The sequence below is a fragment of the Colobus angolensis genome, unplaced genomic scaffold (genome assembly GCF_000951035.1).
Source record: "Colobus angolensis palliatus isolate OR3802 unplaced genomic scaffold, Cang.pa_1.0 Scaffold532, whole genome shotgun sequence".
Lineage (NCBI taxonomy): Eukaryota > Metazoa > Chordata > Mammalia > Primates > Cercopithecidae > Colobus > Colobus angolensis.
The window spans coordinates 1,230,278-1,249,308 of record NW_012118844.1 but is presented as its reverse complement, the minus strand read 5'-3'; the positions used below and the strand labels follow the sequence as shown (position 1 = coordinate 1,249,308).

The following is a 19,031-nucleotide window of genomic DNA, read 5'->3' as shown; positions in this document are numbered from 1 at the left end:
TGAACCGAGATCGTGCCACTGCACTCGAGCCTGGGTAACAGTGCAAGACTCCATCTAAAAAAAAAGAAACACATTGAAGTTATCAATTTTCCCAAATTGACATACAGGTTTTACATAATTCCTATAAAAATCCCAGTAAGTATCTCTTTAGATACATGTAAGATCATTCTAAAATTTATACAAGCTCTTAGAACAGTTAAAAACATCTTACCAAAAGAAGAATAAAGTTGGAGGAATCACTCCACCTATTATAAAGTCTTACTATCTAGCTAGAATAATTATGACAATGTGGTATTGGCAGAGGGATAAATACATCAATGGCACAAAGAATAGATAGAGAAACTGGAAGTAGACCCAAAACAATATGGTTAACTGACTTATGAAAAAATTTCGCGAGCCATTCAATCAAGGAAGGATGGGGTGGTTTTTTCGTTTTTTGTTTTAACAAATTGTGCTGGGTAAATTGGACATCTCTATGGAAAAAAAAAATGAATGAAGGTGGACCTAAATGTCATACTTTACACAAATATTAACTCAAAATGGAGCACGGGCATAAATCTAAAACTTCAAAATGTAAAACGTTTAGAAAAAAATCATCAGGATCTAGTGTTAGTGGAAGAGTTCTAAAAGTGATCCATAAAATAAAAAAATAAATAAACTGGACTACATCAAAACTAAAAAATTCTGCTCTGTGAAAGACTTAATTAAGGGAACAAAAGACAAGCTACAGGCTGGAGACGATATATGTAATCCACATATCTATGAAAGGACTCATATCTAGAATATATAAACAACCTTAAGAATCTGACAGTAAAAAAAAAAAAATCAAATAAACTAACTGGACCACTCATAGGTTGCTGATGGAACTGTAAAGTGGTACAGCCATTCTGGCAAACATCAGTGCTCTCTTACAAAGATAAGACGTGTCCCACTGATGAATTGTGCTGCCCCAGTAAATGTAGCCACTATGCCTATCTCCATTCTGAAGATGTGTCACTTCCTGTTTCAGCCTCAAATCAGCCACAGTGGCAGAAGCCCACAAAGTCAGAGGCGAAATTTGATAATGACCACTGCCCAGTCTCTTCACTTGTCCCAAGAGGCCACTGGAAATAGTCCAAAGACCCATTGAGGGAGATGGACATTATTTCCCAGAAGTAAATACAGCTCAGCTTGTACTTTGGTACAACTAATCGACCTTACCACTTGCACAATCAGCTAGCAAAGGTTATGCAGCGTGTGAACATGATCATGGCAGAATCACCAGGCCTCATCACCATCTGCCTTTTAGGATATCTACTCAGTGCTGAATGTACAGGTTTGTTTCCTTTTTTAAAATACATTGAGTATGCTTGCCTTTTAGATATAGAAATATCTGATGCTGTCTTCTTCACTAAATTTTGATTACATGATTTGACAGCAATATTGAAGAGTCTAGCAGCCAGCATGCAGGTTGGTAAGTACTGGTTCTTTGTTAGCTAGGTTTTCTTCTTCATTTTTAAAACTAAACAGATCGACAATGCTTATGATGCATTTATGTTTAACAAACACTGTTCAGTTTATGATTTGGTCATGTAATTCCTGTTAGAAAACATTCATCTCCTTGGTTTAAAAAAATCTAAAGTGGGAAAACAAAGAAATAGCAGAATACAGTGAAAAAATTAACCACACTATTTTTTGTTTGGACTTACCACTTTGAAATCAAAATAGGAAACAAAAGCACAATGGTCTTATTTACACAAAAAGTCTGATTTTAAGATACATGACATTTCAAGGTTTTAGAAGTATGTAATGAGGTGTGTCTCTAATTTTTTAAATTATATATCTTCAATTTAAAGTTTTAGCTAAAGCATAAAGATTAACCTTTCATTAGCAAGCTGTTAGTTATCACCAAAACTTTTCATGGATTAGGAAAAAATCATTTTGTCTCTATGTAAAACATCTTGGAGTTGATATTTGGGGAAAGACAATACTCAGTTGAGTTCCCTAGAGGAGAAAAGCAAGTCTAAGAATTGACATGAAGAGTAGGAAGTTAGCTAATGCAACATACATCACTTTGTTTTTTCACGACTACAGTGACTTATATATTCCCCAGAGGAAGGCATATGGGGAAGAAATTATCCCATTTGGACAAACAGCATGTTCTCACAGGAAGCATTTATCACACTTACTTGTCAACCTTCTAGAATCAAATCTAGTAGCTGACAGTACCAAGATCAGGGGTGCCAACCCTAAGCACCCCCAGAAAGCTGACTGGTCCTGTGGTTCCCACTCCAGACATGATGTCAGCTGTGAAATCAGACTGAAATGCTGAAATGCTGATTTAAAAAATACAGAGGTTAAACTAGCAAAGTGAGTAAAGTCAAGGGATAAAGAAAATTTGTTGGAAAACTCACAAAGCAGGACATAAAGCAAGGTCATTAGACATATCTCATTAGTGTGACATCTGGGAGGACAAAGGATCCAAACCCTTTCTTCTATAGAAGTGGTGAGATGATCAAGGTAGAGGGCTTCCGCCCCCTTGAAGACTTCAGATGCTGGGGAAAGGATACATAAGAATAAAGATGAACCAGGCTTTTGGAGCAAGGGAAATAATGACTAGAGATAAACCTGAAGGGAAGTTAAATATATGATCCCCAGACAATATTAAGGAGAAAGGGAATGTGATTCTGCAGCCATTGTAGCCAGAGATAAGAAGCCCTTGAGGAGGGGGCCAGGCAAATTTTTCTAAGGATGGACAGTATTAATGCAGCACTCTCTTCCGCTATTAAAACTCTCATTGGCTTCTAAAAGGAGTTTCTGTGAGTGATTTGCTGAGATGCTGCATTTTCATGGCTGCTGCCTTTAGGTATTATTGCAACAGTTTGGAATTTTGAAATTAAAACAGTTCTGTAAAACCAGTTTAGTTTTGTAAAGTGTATGCATCAAAGATGTCCTTCGTTCATTCAGATATTACTGAGTTACAACTACGGTGCCAGGTACTGTGTCAGGGTATTAGGGGTATGGGGACAAACAAGACTCCCTCTTTGATCTAAAGCACCATGAGGCCAGGTGAGAAGTTTCAACATAATGTGATAAAATGTGCACCAGTTACCAAGGGATCATAGAGAAAAGAACATATTAAATGGGGACACACTTGATAGAGAGAAAATATTTTCATCTGGGTCTAAAGAGATGAGGTGTTCTGTCTCTTTAAATGTCTGATATAAGGGCATTTTATGCAAAGAGGATCATTCATGTGCAAAGACTCAGATCTGCAAGAACGTGAGGTATTTCAGGAGTTTTGTATGGTTCCATATGGAGTATGACAAGTGAGGCAGGTAAACTAGGCAGAGCTGGTCATCAGATAATGAAGGCGTTAACCTAAGGAGACTGGGCAATAAAATGCAATATGGAGGTACCAAAGTATAAACATAAGGAGTACGACTGATGGCTGATTTAGGATGCCCAGTCTGGCAACACTCTAATGAAATGATATCTGGGGAGGGAGGCCGTACCCAGACTAGGAGAGAGCAGTCTTGAGACTGTTGCAATTATCTACAGGAGACATAAAGGCTGGAACCTGAACAGTACCTGTACAAAAAAAGAGGGGAGCTTAAATGATATTAAGGAAGTAGAAGTGGTATGACTTAACCATCTGGGTATGGGAGGGGAAATGGCTAGAGTCTTGGGCATTTTGTGTTTGATGTGATTATGGGCCACAGCATAATGTCTAGGAGAACTGGCTCTTTAGTCTGACTGCCAGAGTCTGAATCCTGGGTCTGATGTTTTAGTATGTTACCTTGGGCAAAGCCCTTAGCCTCTATGAATCTCAGTTTTCTTCATTTATAAAAATAAGATGATAGTGCCTATCTCATGGGACTTTTGTGAGGTTGAAGTGAGATAATGGATGCAAAGTTACTGAGCACAGTGTCCAACACAGCAGAAGCATTACATATACATCAGCTATTACTGGCTACATTATGATAATCAGTTAGGGAGTTGGAAAGATAATCTGAAATTCAGGAGACATATCTGACTATAGATGAGTATTTGGAACTCAGTGTTCTGTAAACAGTAGTTACAGCCATGTGTGTGGGCATCTAGAGAGTGAGCATGGATACTGTGATGCCTAGTACAGTGCCTGGCAGTAGTGGTTATATGCTCAGTAAATTTTGTTAACAGGGTCAGGGCCGGACTAGGGTGTGGTAAGCAAGGCCTGTAGGGCATAAATATACTTGTACACCCCGAGAAGTGGGGACCTCTTAAATATTGTGCCCTACATGCCTTGTTTAGTTCACTCTTGTCCCAGCGCTGGCAAGTATGTATAAAGTGAAAAAGGAAAAAGCTGAGGCTGGAGCCTGGGAGAACCTTGGACTTCTAAGGGACATGGAGAGGAACAGGAGTTAATCAATTCAAGTGCTGGATGGATAACAGGAGTTACAGCAAAGAGGGGAACCAGAATAGAGTGATTATTATAAAAAGAGTTTCCTAAAAAGGGAGAGATCAACAATTAGAAATTATTTAGAGCAGCCAGTAAATACACAAACTCAAAATTATTCTTTAGGTCATTTCGGATCGTGACAATAGTCATTTCATTATATAAATGTGATTAAGGAAGGAAAAGAGCTACACAAAAGTTATTAAAGAGCTAAAGAGAATTAAGAAATTTAAAACGGAAGAAAGTAGGGCCAACATGAAAGGAGTAGGGAGAAAAAGAGATAACCAGCATATTGTCTCACTGATCCTGTCAACACCTGTGAGGTAGATTTTCTTATTATACTACTGTTAAACCTATTTTACATTTGACAAAGTTAAGGTTCAGAGCTTACGTGACTTGTCCAAGGTCACAGGTCTAGAGGAGGCAGATACTTGATTAAAACCTATTTCTGCCTGATCTGATTTTAAAGTCTGTTTTTTCACTCAACCTCACTGTACAGTCAGTTCTCCCTGTGAGTTCCATAGCCACAGATTCAACTAACTGCAGATCAAAAATATTCAAGAAAAAAAGGGATGGTTGCATCTCTACTGAACGTGTACAGACTTTTTTATCTTTCATTATTCCCTAAACAATACAGCATAACAACTATTTACATAGCATTTACATTGTATTAGGTATTACAAGAAACCTAGAGATGATTTAAAGTATAAAGGAGGATGTGTTTGGATTATATGCAAATAGTAAGCCATTTTTATATCAGAGACGTGAGCACCCACAGATCTTGATATTTGCAGGGGGTCTTGCCACCAATTTTCCATGGATACTGAGGAACAACTGTAAATGGATGCAGGTATGGATGCTATTTAGGAGTGTCCAGGGCCAAATAAATGAGTTGCTGAGCAGGGAGGTGGGTGGAGGCTGTGAGGCATCAATATCTGGTGGCATCCATCTGCAGTTTGGTGATTTTTTCCTTCATAGTCCTCGGCTGTCTGGGAAGAGAAGGATGAAGGCAGATGGCTGCTCAGATTTAGGGTCTAGGATTGCAGGATAGGCACAGCATTGCAAAGAAGTGAAGGAAACTGAGAAATTTGGCAAATGAAGAGTTGAAGAGAGGCCTGGCATGGTGGCTCACACCTGTAATCTCTGCACTTTGAGAGGCCCAGGCAGGCAGATCACTTGAGGTCAGGAGTTTGACACCAGCCTGGCCAACATAGTGAAATGGTGAAACCCTGTCTCTACTGAAAATACAAAAATTAGCTGGGCATGGTGGTGGGCACCTGTAATCCCAGCTACTCAGGAGGCTGAGGCAGGAGAATAGCTTGAATCTGGGAGATGGAGGTTGCAGTGAGCTGAGATCGCACCACTGCACTCCAGCCTGGGTGACAGAGCAAGACTCTGTCTCAAAAAAAAAAAAAAATTTGAAGAGAAAAAGTCTAGGCTAAATTCAAAGACAAAAAGTGAGCCCAAAAGGAACTTGAAGAGCAGGGAAAAGCAGGGATGTCAAGGGACTAGAACAGTCCATAGAGTGAACAGCTGCAATGAAAATAAGGGAAGAAAGTTTAGTTCATCTCCGTTGCTTTCCTTTCCTTTTTACTTTCCTTTCTCTTCCTTTTTGGAGTTAATCAGGAAGTAGTCCCAAATACCCTGGAAAGTTCATCTTATAAGCCCTTGGTCCTCTTGAGATGGTATCAGATATATTGCTAGACCCTTGAAGAAAAGAACTCCAGCAACTTCTTGAGTCCCTGTTATTAATTTTATACATACACACACATATATGCATATACATGAAAACACACAAACACGTGTGTGTGTATACAGCCATGCATTTCTTAACAATGGGGATATATTCTGAGAAATGTGTCATTAAGCAATTTCATCATTGTGCGAACATAATAGAGTGTACTTGTCTAAACCTAAATGGTATAGCTTACTACATACCCAGTTTATATTTATGTGGCCTATTGCTCCTAGGCTCCTAGGATGCAAACCTGTACAGCATGTGACTGTACTGAACACTGCAGGCAACAGCAACAGTGGTATCTGTAGATCTAAACATAGAAAAGGCACAGTGAAAATACAGTATAATAACCTTATGGGACCACTGTCATATAATGTCATCATTGACCAAATGTCATTATGCAACAAATGATTATCATATATATATGATATATATGATATATATGTGTGTATATATACATGTATACATGTATATATATTTATGTCATTATGCAACAAATGATTATCATATATATGATATATGTGTGTATATATGTATACATGGATATACACATATACATGTATACACATGTACACACGTGTGTGTGTATATATATATACACACACACACACACATACATATACAGACAGAGAGAGAGAGAAAGAGAGACAGAGGAGAGAGGAAGGAGGGAGGGAAGGAGAAAGATAATTCAGATAGAGACATCAATCCTAAAGGGTTCAGGAGTGTCTCTACAGACTACGTAGATGTAGCTTAAAAAAACCACACCCTGAATTCTAGAGAGATGTTCAGATCACTGCAATCCCCATTATAACCTTATGGGACCACTGTCATATAATGTCATCATTGACCAAATGTCATTATGCAACAAATGATTATCATATATATATATGATATATATGTGTGTGTATATATATATATACACACACACATATACAGAGAGAGAGAGAGAAAGAGAGACAGAGGAGAGAGGAAGGAGGGAGGGAAGAAGACAGATAATTCAGATAGAGACATCAGTCCTCCAGAGTTCAGGAGTGTCTCTGCAGAGTAGGTAGATGTAGCTTAAAAAACCACATCCTGAATTCTGGAGAGATGTTCAGATCACTGCAATTCCTATAACACTTGCCAACCAACAGTGCTGTTGATCTGAAATTGCTTTTTCAAATTAATGCAGTGGTTTTTCTTTAACATCTAGTGACAGACATTGGGGTCACATTTGCAGCTGGACCATAATTAGGCTTCTGTTCTTCAGGAGACATTTGTTCAAAGTCATTTGGGCAACCATATTCTGAAAACAGCCCAGCCAGGGTGATGGATCACCTTGCAAGGATCCGCAATGAGCTATTTTCAAGTGATGACAAAGTGTGAAGTTAACTGCTCATTTGAGAACTTTCTTTTTCATCCAAAGTAAATTCAAATACGATTAGAAATCTGACCTTTTATTACTGGAACTCTCCTGACTAAAAGTAAAATTGAATTTTAATTCCTAAATCTCCATGTGTATACAGTACTGTGGGAACATCACAGATTTTGGCTCCATGCCCTAAAGAGAAATTGGTTTTGGGATTATTTGTATTAAAAACAAAGTCTTTCTTAAGAGATGTAAAATTTTCATGATGTTTTCTTTTTTGCTAACACTAAAGAATTACTCTTTTACATTTCAGTTTTTCTTGATCATGAAAATGCCAACAAAATTCTGAATCGGCCTAAGAGGTATAATTCAGGTAAATTGGAAGAGTTTGTTCGAGGGAACCTTGAGAGAGAATGTATGGAAGAAAAGTGTAATTTTGAAGAAGCACGAGAAGTTTTTGAAAACACTGAAAAAACAGTGAGTATTTCCACATAATACCCTTCAGATGCAGAGCATAGAATAGAAAATCTTTAAAAAGACACTCCTCTTTAACATTTTAAAGCATCCATATATATTTACATATTATAAATGTTATAAAAGATAGGGAATCAATATCAAAACACTTTAAATATTACCATTAATTTGTCTTCTTTTATTCTTTATAGACTGAATTTTGGAAGCAGTATGTTGGTAAGCAATTCATTTTATCCTCTAGCTAGTATATGAAACATTTGAGAATTATGTGGGTTTTTTTCTCTGCATAAATAGACAATATATTAAACTTTGTCAAAAGGACCCAGAAAGATCAGTCCAACCCTCTAACCCAAATTGAATGGTGATATACTACAGGGTTATGCCAGTGTGGGAACTATTGCTGGTAAATAAGTTTAATCCTCCCTACGTCTTCACAAAGAACATTGTTCCACCCCAGGAAGGTGGAAGGAAGAGACTGAAATGATTGTGTCTTAGGACCTGATGAAAGTTTGCATTCCTCAGTAAAATCAGAGAATGCTGATTGACTTAAATGTTTATAGCTTCAAAGTCCTCCTCATTATCATGGCCTCCAAACCCCTCCATGATTGGCCTTCCCCACCCTCCCCATTACCCTTTTTGCCTCCTCTGCTACTTCTCTCCTTGCACACTGGGCTCCAGCCACCCTGACCTTCCTGCCACTTCTTGCACACTCTAGGAATGCTCCCACTTTAGAGGCTTTATCTGGCTGTTTCTCTTATCTGGCTGTTCCCAACTTCCCGTGGGCTGGCTCCCTCACCTCCTTCAGATCTTTGCCCAAATGTTACCATCTTAATGAGGCCTACCTTCACCATCTATTAATACTTCAACCTGCCCCAGTAGCCTTACCACTCTAGACACCTGTATGGTACCCCACTCTATTTTTTAACAGAGCTTTTCACCATCTAATGTATCATATAATTTCTTATTCATACTATTTATCATTTATTTTTTCCTACTCCACTAAAATGCAAGTTTCATGTTAGCAGGAATATTCAATTGTTTTGTTTATTGATATATTCCTAGCACCTAGAACAGTATCTGGAAAAGAAGTATTCAGTAAATATTTATCAAATTAATTGACCAAAAGAAGGAAAACTCAAAACTTTAATGACAACTATTTTTAAAACTACAATAACTTAAAATTCAGCAGTAGGATTTTGAGGAAGGGTAAGTTTCAAAGATTGACTTCCCTAGGACTATCTGCATACATAAAAAGAAATTAATCCAGATATCAAATTCACCAACTTCCATCAATTGGAAATTCAATTCTATTTCCTACAGTTTATGTTCCGGAGACATTACTGGACACTCTTTTACTCTGGTAACTCATAATTCCTCCACTTTTGTTTTTAAATCATGAGAGAAAAATAGTTGACTCTGTTACATTGTTTTATCTAACTATTCTTGATCTTAGAAATGAATACTACCATGCCAACTTCTACTGAGGTGCCCCCTAAAGTTAGTCCAAATAGGTCTTTGTAATCTCCATTCCTGCAGAATTTAGAACTTTGAATCACATGATTTATTTCTAAAAGTAAATTCATGACTATTTTCCCCACCAAAAAATTCCTGACTATTAAACTCCTACAATCCCTTCATTGCTCACTCCTCACCCCCAGGATCGTATTTTAAAGTTGGGCCCTTGCCTTTTGGGTCACATAGGTATGCTGTTTGCTATACCACAAGTATAGCTACCTGGAAAACATAGAGGGCATTATTCTTTCACTACTGCTTCGTCAACCAAAAAATAGAACAACAAAAACAAGAACAAAAAAGAAACAAACTCCCTGCCTCTTTTCGCTTGCAGTTGAGATTCCTAACCACTACAAAATTAGCCTATGTTTCTTCTCGCACATAGTAGAAACCCAGGCTCCTCACTGCTGTGCTATTCTGTACCATCAACTCACCACATAAAGAGCCTGGTTGAAGAAGAATGATTGTAGAACCACATTACTAGCATCTGTCAAGGACTTTCCAGTTTACAAAAGGCCTATCACATTTAACCCTCACACCATCCTTGTGACCAAAGCATTATTAACTCCATTTTACAGGAGAGTAAATTGAAGCTTAGGGAAGTTAAAAGAACTGCCAAAGGTCACCTAGTTGGAGAGTCATGAAGCCCAGAAGAGAAGCCAAATTCTCTACTGCTCAACCCCTTGTTTTCACTATTACACCTCATGGACTTCAAATCTAAATGCAGTTACTCATTAAACAGGAACCTGGTAGTCTTAAACAGGAATCTCTCACTTGGTAAGGTCTTGTCTCTTGTTGTATTTGACCCCAACTGTCTATGGCTTTGCCTGAACCCAAAGTACACACAGACAAGAACCCAAAGGAGAACCAAATGTGGGATAAAATGACACTCATTTTAACGACATGTCTCGGCAAATGAGTTCCTGTGTAGCTAGCTGGCTGAAAGCCCAGACCCTTTCAGTAAAACATCCTGAATAATTCACATTTGTTGGTCTATAATATAAAGGGCAAATGTAGCTCATTTTTAGGCCAGTTCTGAACATCAATAATAATAAACCAGATAACAGATTTTGTTTCATAGAATTGGAACAAATTGGAGTATCTGTGCAAAAGTATATCAGATCTAGGGGTAAAGGGGACAAGGTCTAATTTTTACAGCAAGCAAATTTTCCAGGGAGGGACTATTTATGATAAAGGGATATTGGTCTCTTAGTCAACAGAACCTGGATACACACTTCTGACAGAGAAGAGGGAGAACAGGCAGGAATCTACACACCACATATCAAGGAGATTTGCTCTAAAATATGACTGATAATTAGAAATTTCTCAGTTTCCCCCTTTTCCCTCATTCTTTGATTCTTATTGTTATATTTATCTCTTACTCCTTTGTTTCTCATATATTGAGTCTTACAGATCAAGCTCCCATTTTTTTCTTCAGGGATATTTTTCTCGTTCAAAGTGCCTACCACCTCCTTTCTGGTTCTATTCATCATTCTCTCCCGAAGCTCCTTTAGAAGTGTGGGTTAAGGCAGGGCACTAAGAAACCAGACTTAAAGGTTCCCTTCTCATTCTGACTTTTCTCCTTTCGCCTATTCCTTCCTCCTGTTTTCTTACCATCAGTATCTTCAAAGACTTTCAAGTACACAGTAAATGTAGAAACTTCAAGAAAGGCAGAATGAAAACATAACCAATGCATACATAAGTAAAGCACACTGTGGAATCTTTTTAAATTCTGTATGATATATCGAATGCTGTCTCTCACATTACCTAGACCATTTGAAACCTAATTTATAGAACATAGACTATCTTTAAGCAGTAACAGATGCTTCTGACATCTTTTCTATTGTCTTGAACCATTACTGCATATGATACATCAAAGTTAAGTGACAATACAAGAAAGTAGATTCATTTGCTCCATGCCTAGGCTGTCAGTTCCTAAAGTGGAAACACCATATATTATCTAGCTCAGTTTGCTCTACAAGACCTGCAATAGAGCCTTGTGTGACATAGAGATAATATTTGTTGAAGCAATTAAATTTGACTTGGAATTAACTCTGCCATCATTCTATAAGGAAAGATTGAAAATCCTCACCCTGTTCTGATATAGTACATTTCTATACAAAAATGTCCTTCTCCATCTTCCCTTGCATTGCATAAACTATGTACATGCCTTCCTCAGGGCACTTTCCTAGGACAGTGTCAGCCTAAGGATCTTTGTTTGGGTGGCTTTTAGAAACTCAGGAAGACAGGAGCATCATATGCCTATAGGCAGCTGGCTTCCAGGTCAGCAGTTTTGCTCTGACCCTAAAATCAGACTCCCATCCCAGTGGGTATCTACAGGGGAGGACTGGGCATTCTAAGCAGTTTATGTGCCAATTCAATTTCTTAACCTATCTCAAAGATGGAGATCAGTGTGAGTCCAATCCATGTTTAAATGGTGGCAGTTGCAAGGATGGCATTAATTCCTATGAATGTTGGTGTCCATTTGGATTTGAAGGAAAGAACTGTGAATTAGGTAAGTAACTATTTTTTGACTACTCATGGTTCAAAGTTTCCCTCTGAAACAAGTTGAAACTGGAAAATGCAATATTTGTGTATCATAATGTTTCTTAAAAATGTACTTTCAACACTCATAAACATTTCATTTGTAGTTATGGTTTTCAGGATATGAGTTGGAGAAGCTATATTAAAATCAATAACAATGTTTGGTAACTAATATTAAGTGATAACGATGTTCCACTCACTTATTCATCCTTAATACAATTATATGTGGTTAGTGTTATCATTATCCCCATTCTATGCAGATGAGAAAACTGCAATTCCAACAGCCAAAAGTGACAGAGGCATAAATGGTTTAGACAGGACTTAAACTTCAGTGTGACCAAAACCCATGCTTCTAACTACTATATTTAAAACTCAGAGAAAACTGAACCCAGAAAATTGAAATCATGACTAAATTGCTATCAACGTAGGTAGTGAAAGTCAATTAAGTGCAGAACTGGAGTATGACTGGCCAATTATCCCATATAATAGGAATTCTCCACATGTACAAACCACTTCAAATGCTAAATTTGTTGACAAAATTCAAAGCTCATTCCTGAATTTGACAATATTGATTACATCAAAAGTGTTACATAGCAACCTTAGAATCCTTGTGTACCTCTTCTTCTCAAAGCCTAGACTGTTTCATTTTCCGAGGTTTCAGTAATTGGAGCAGTAAACTCCAGTGTCCTTTACCCACTTGTTTATTACCTCCAGATGCAATATTATGGGTACTGTGATTGTGAAATGCACACAGTGCTAATGAGGAATTCACTTTCTACTCTGATACTCCAGAAGAATAGAGATGCAATCCTAAGGAAGAATTTAACACCACAGGCTACATGACTAAGGATAAAGAGTAGAAAATTAGCAGGACTCTATTAAGGCATTATAGCAATCCACCTGATAGATGAAAAAGGCATGAAATGAAATGAAATGTAGCAGCTACACTTGTCCTATTGAGATAGGAAAAAAGTCACCTGTAACGTTGTTCAGAAATCCTTTCAGTACTAAAAAGAAATTCATTGACCATCTTCCTTTGGGCTCGAAAATTTCTTAGAAGGTAAGAAAAGGAAAAGGTGACAGGGCAAAGACATTTGTAAAGAAAGAAAAGACTGAATGAACTTGCACACCTGGCTTGGACTCCCATTCCCTTAGGTTTCCATTGTAGGGACAAACTAATGCCTGGGTTACCTTTCTTGAGAGTGTGTTGATTGATTCAACATCTCTGAAGTGCTACTTTCATCCGAAAGGTTATAATTTGAAATTCAGATTTACCTGGATAAACTTGATCTTGCTATTGTGGAAACCTCTAGAAATCCTTGGAGTAGTTACTCATTATCAGCTTAAATAATATAACCGTTGGAGCTGAGGGAATGAGTAACTCAATTAGTCTCAGTTACAACTGAAGGGCACATTGTGGTAAACTACAATTGAAAACATAAATATCTTTACCTAGTTTAAATATAAAGATGCTTTAAAAGGAGGAAGGGAATAACCCTGAGGAATGTAAATAGAAGCACAAAACTTTTACAACAGAGTTTACTACATGTGTGGCTATGTTCCACACGGCAAAAATGCTAAGTCTACAACTGACACAACTTGGATACTCTCATGTTCCCACATTTTGGTTTGGTCAGGGCTGTGCAGTTGTACTGCAGCCATCATCACTCCTGGCCTCTAAGGTATATTGATCTGACCCACCAATCTGATCAAGTTTTAGAAAAATATTTCCAGCGCAGTTAGCTCACAAACAAAATGAGAATTCCCACAAATTGTTCTTTATCTCAGACAATAGAGGAAAGCAACAGCAAAAGCATAAACAAATTACCATTTCAGTTTGTTGCTTCCAATTAAAGACTAATTTCAACAGCTACTAGATAGCAGAGTTTGTGGGGGCATCTCGGCCCCAAGTCTTTTGTCGTATGTGGTCTTGAAAAAAAGAAAGGAGATTTTCATCAGTAAGTTTTTTTTGTTATCTTTTTCCCTTGTTCATCAGTCCCTTCACTGCGAGAGAGAGGTGTAAACATTCAGGGCATGCTTTCTAGTTAAAGAATATTAATTGGCTATTGGGTCCCTTAGGTTAGAATAAAGACCTCTGTATGATGTTCCCAGCTGTACATCAAATCCAAATATCTCTCAGATAAATGAAGGTCTGTAAGAATTTGGTCATTCCTGTCTCTTCTAAAGAGTAACAGAGGCATTTTCCCAGAATAAAGCAGAATGGAAAGAAAAAAATCACAAGCATGTAAACACTTTTTTCACTTTTCCAGCATGTCACAGACACTGCTGTCTTATTTACTACATATTTCTGAGGAGTGACAAAAGGAACTATGTTGAGTTTAGCTGAAGCACAGCATATTTTGTGGTAAACTTGTTAAATAAAACATCTTTTGTCCAAGCTTTGGTTGTCATACCAGTGGATATATCAGGAAATATAAAGGCAGAATAAAATAAAGCAGAACATACTAACATTTGTAGTAGGCATGAAGGGAATTAGAAAGTGTTCGTGTTAACATGGAGGGAGAAAAACAGATGCTTTGAGATGTTCTTCAAAAAGAGATTCTAGGCACTGAGACCCCCTTCAGGACCAGAGAGAGTCCATACCTACCACAGTGCCTGACGTATAAATGCTCAGTAATTGATAAATGAGTCCCATTCTAACTGTTCCTTAGGCCCTGCTCTATGGAACTCTCCCCTGGAATTCCTTGTGCCATTATTTTATTTCTGGAATCTTCAGCCTTTTAGCTGAGGGCAAAAGATTGCTGATTAGGAAGCAATATTTCCCACCTCCTGCACAAAACAAGCCAAAGATCAACAGCAGCAGCAATGTACTGGGCCCTAAAGGGCAATGACAAATGTGGATAATGATACAGAGTTCTGGTTACTTCTTAGCCAATGACACAGAATCACAATTGAGAAAACACAGAGTTTATTCATTCCCATTGTGCATGCCCTGGACAAACCGAGCTGCACCTTTCGTAATTTATCACAATCTCATATTGACGGAACACTTTCTACAGGTAATGTTTGATTTGGCTGAACACTTTAGCATTGCTTCGTAGCAACAAAATGACAGCTGGTAACAAAAAAAGATCCAGGGATATTACCACTGTTAGTGAGGAGAAAGGCCTTTAAATCAATTAATTAATTAATTAATTGGACCAAGTGCCATCTTTTTGGATCATGCCCTTAGTGGATTATTGATAGTAAAGGTTAAAGCTCCAGCTGGTTCCTTTGTCCCCCACTGGCAACAGCTGATTTGCCTCCCTTTATTTCCTGAAGTATCAGTAAGGACTAAGAGCTAATTATTACATTTGGCTAAGCTAGCATATGTAAAATAGAGTTTAAAAGTTTAGATTCGTCGCTCAAAAATTCACATTCTCCAAAACCATACAGTCACTCTGTTAGCATGTGTTCCCCCAGAAAAAAAAAGTCACAAGCTTATTTATGAACATGTGCAATCCCAGGGGGCAAGAGAAAGGCACTGAAGAGTGAGGCAGAAAGGAAAAGAAAGCCAACAAGAGGATGAGTTATCAAACTACTCGTATCTAATTGCAATTGATTGCTTAACTTCCTGGGACTGTCTCCAATAAGTCAAATTGGTCTCAGATTAGTCCACCTGAGTGGGAAGAAGAGGTGAAAGAATTTGTCAGTATCTGTCTCTCATTGGTTAGAAGTTCGACTTATGGGGAATTAATTCCCTCACATTTCTTAGTTGGATATGCTTGGGTACCGAAAGGGTCATATGGCATCCATGCCTCAGCATTAACAGGGAAGCTTCAAGGCAAAAGACAGTGCAGCTGTGAGCCAAGGCAATTCAAGGATACACCCATAGGAGGTCGGTTGAAATCCACCCAGAGCTAATCACCACCATGCTGGAAAAAGACACAGGTGAAGCTGAGAAGAATGAAGGTGGTGCATAGGAGGTATCTAATGCAGTCACTCATTTTCAAACTTTCCATGTTATGATTGCACTGACCACTGAGGATTTCTATTGAAAGTTTTACTGTTGTCAAACATGTACATAAGGGGAAAGGTGTCTTACATTGTTTATATTCCTGTGCTGCTCTAGAAACAGAAAGAGGCTCAAGAGCAGAGCCCATTTTTCTTAATTCAGCAGGTCTAAGCTAACAAGTCCTGAAACATGCTACTTCCTGTTATTGGAGAAACAAAGGGAAAGCACAGTAATTAGAAAATACAAAACAAGATGGCAGGAATAAGCCAAATATATCAGGACACACAATTATTGTGAATTGGGGTTAAACTAATCTATTAATAATGACAACTTTCAGTTTGGAGTTAAAAATTTAATTGTATACTGTTAAGAAAAGTGATACCTAAAATAAAATTACACTGGGAGGCTAAAATGAAGGGATGTGAAAAGAACTATCAGTTAAAAACTAACAAAAAGAAACTAGGAAAGCAATCTTAATATCAGACAAAATAGAATCCAAGAGGAAAATCATTTCAAAAGACAAGAGATATTTTTTATTAATAAGGGGAATTGCATAGGAGAGTAAAGAAAATGTGGGCCACTGGAATGCTTAGCACTAATGACATATTGGTCTTTGGTCTTCAGTTACCATACAGGGCCCTATTTCATTCTCTTATGTTTGATATGTAACCACCTCAGCCAGCTTCAAGTTGCTTTTTGGCCCTAATGGACTTCCTAACGCTATAATTTCTTTTTTTAAAAATGTTTTATTTTAGGTTTGGGGTACATGTGAAGGTTACATAGATAAACATGTGTCACAGGGGTTTGTTGTACATATTATTACATGACGCAGATATTAAGCTCAGTACCCAACAGTGATCTTTTCTGCTCCTCTCCCTCATCCCACTCTCCCCTGTCAAGTAGACCCCAGTATCTGCTGTTTCCTTCTTTGTGTTTATAAGTTCTTATCACTTAGCTCCCACTTACAAGTGAGAACATGCAGTATTTGATTTTTGTTCCTATGCTAGTTTGCTAAGGAGGATAGCCTCCAGCTCCATTCATATTCCCACAAAAGACATAATCTCGTTCTTTTCTATGGCTGCATAATATTCCATGGTATATATGAACCACATTTTCTTTATCCAGTCTGCCATTGATGGGCATTTAGGTTGATTCCATGTCTGCTATTCTAACACTGTAATTTCTAAAGACTTCCAGGTTTTACTTTTATAGGTAACCTGTTAAACAGTCTAGCTAGGGACACCAAGCAATTTCTAGAATAACTAAGCAATAGAAATTACACTTCAATTCAGAAAGGCAGTATCTACATGAGATTATGGAATTGCTGTTGCTCTTTGTGTTCACTGAAAAAAATAGTAAAACTGTAACTTTCAGAAAAAATGCTTGTACCTATAGAAAACCCAAAGCATCTAAACAATTAAAATAAACAAATAAGTATAGAAAGGTTACTGGATACAGAGTCAACATACAAATATCAATTGCACGTCTATATACCAGCAATGATTCAAAAATGATTTTATAATAGCATTAAAAATTAGATGCTTAGTAATAAATGTGAGAAAGATGTGCAAGAACTCTACATAAAAAATGAGACACTATTGAGAAAAATTAAGGCAAACCTAAATAAATGAATGAATAGGCAATGTTCATCAATTAAAGGATACAATATAGTAAACATATCAAATATTTACTAATGGATTCAATGCAATACCAAAGTGCCCAGCAGGCTTTTTTTGGTGGGGGGAGGTTGGGCAGGATTCATAAGCTAATTCTAAAATGCATACAGAAATGCAAAGACCCAAGTATAGCCAAGACAGTTTTGAGGAAGAATAAATTTGTACTACTTATACTACTAGATGTCAAGACTTATTATCAAGTTACATTTATTAAGACAGTGTGCTACTGACACAAGGATAGACAAATAGATGAGTGAAATACAATAGAGTGCTCAGAAGCACACCTGTACTTATATAGAGGCTTGATTTATGATAGAGGTGCCAGTGCAGCAGAGAAGGGAATTGCTGGTTTTCAATAAAAAGTGATAGGTCAATTAGATATTCATATGGCATGAAGTATAAAACAATAACATTCTATATTCATAACTTGCAGAAAGTAAAAGTTTCTTAAAATACAAAAAGTGATCACCATAAAGGAAAAGATTGATAAACTGGACTATATTAAAACTAAGAACTCCTGTTCAGCAAAAGTCACTACTTCGACTGAAAAGACCAGTCACAGACTGAGACAAGATATCTGCAATACAGATACGTAATAACTGAACCCCACACAGTGATGGTGGGAATTTAAGTTCGTACAATCATTTTAGAAAACTGCTTGGCAGTATCTACTAGATCTGAACATCTGATCCAGTAATTTCACTCATAATTATAAGCCAGTAAAAAGGCATGTTTATGTCACCAAAAGATATATACAAGAATGTTCATTACAGTATTATACATAACAGCCAGAAACTGGAAACAAACCAAATATCCATTAACAGTAGAATGAATAAATAAAAGCTGTAATAGTAATACAATGGAATACTACACAGCAATGTATACTGCTATGCAAAACATGGATTAATCTCATAGACAAAATGTTAAATGAAAGACACAGATGAGTACATATTGTGAACTTCTGTTTATGGTTCAAGAGCTGGCAAGAACTGTTTACTGTGTTAGAAGTCCAGGTAATGGTAACCTATAAAAAGGAAAAAGGGTAGAATGATTGGGAGGGGGCATCTTCGGGTATTGATAATGTGCTATGTATTGGTCAGTTTAGTGTTTAAACAGGCTCATTTACTTTGTGAAAACTTATACTAAAATTTTGTGTATTTTTTGAATATATGTTACATTAATAAATAGGGTTTTTAAACCTGTAGTCCATGATTTAGTGAAAGTAGAATATCCAAACAGTTAGTTTTAAACCAATCCATTATAGTGCTACCACCATTTTTATACCTTATTGAGAAGTTTATTTTACCTTTCTTTCCACTCTTAGTTCAAGGCTCCAAAATTTCTCTCCCCAATGTACGTTGGGGGCA

General features: G+C 37.3%; 1 protein-coding gene across 2 annotated transcripts in view; it reads left to right on the top strand.

Annotated features, from left to right (window-relative positions):
• The first annotated feature begins 1,207 nt into the window (after window positions 1-1,207).
• The window catches only part of F9 (coagulation factor IX), a 32,336-nt gene continuing 14,512 nt past the window's right edge, over window positions 1,208-19,031 (top strand). The window contains exons 1-4 of one of the 2 annotated variants that reach the window (XM_011961040.1): window positions 1,208-1,315; window positions 7,817-7,980; window positions 8,169-8,193; window positions 11,891-12,004. In XM_011961040.1, coding sequence (XP_011816430.1) covers window positions 1,228-1,315; window positions 7,817-7,980; window positions 8,169-8,193; window positions 11,891-12,004 — 391 coding nt within the window. In that variant the 5' untranslated portion in view covers window positions 1,208-1,227. The remainder of the gene's footprint in view (window positions 1,316-7,816; window positions 7,981-8,168; window positions 8,194-11,890; window positions 12,005-19,031) is intronic. The other variant, XM_011961041.1, reaches the window with a different exon arrangement.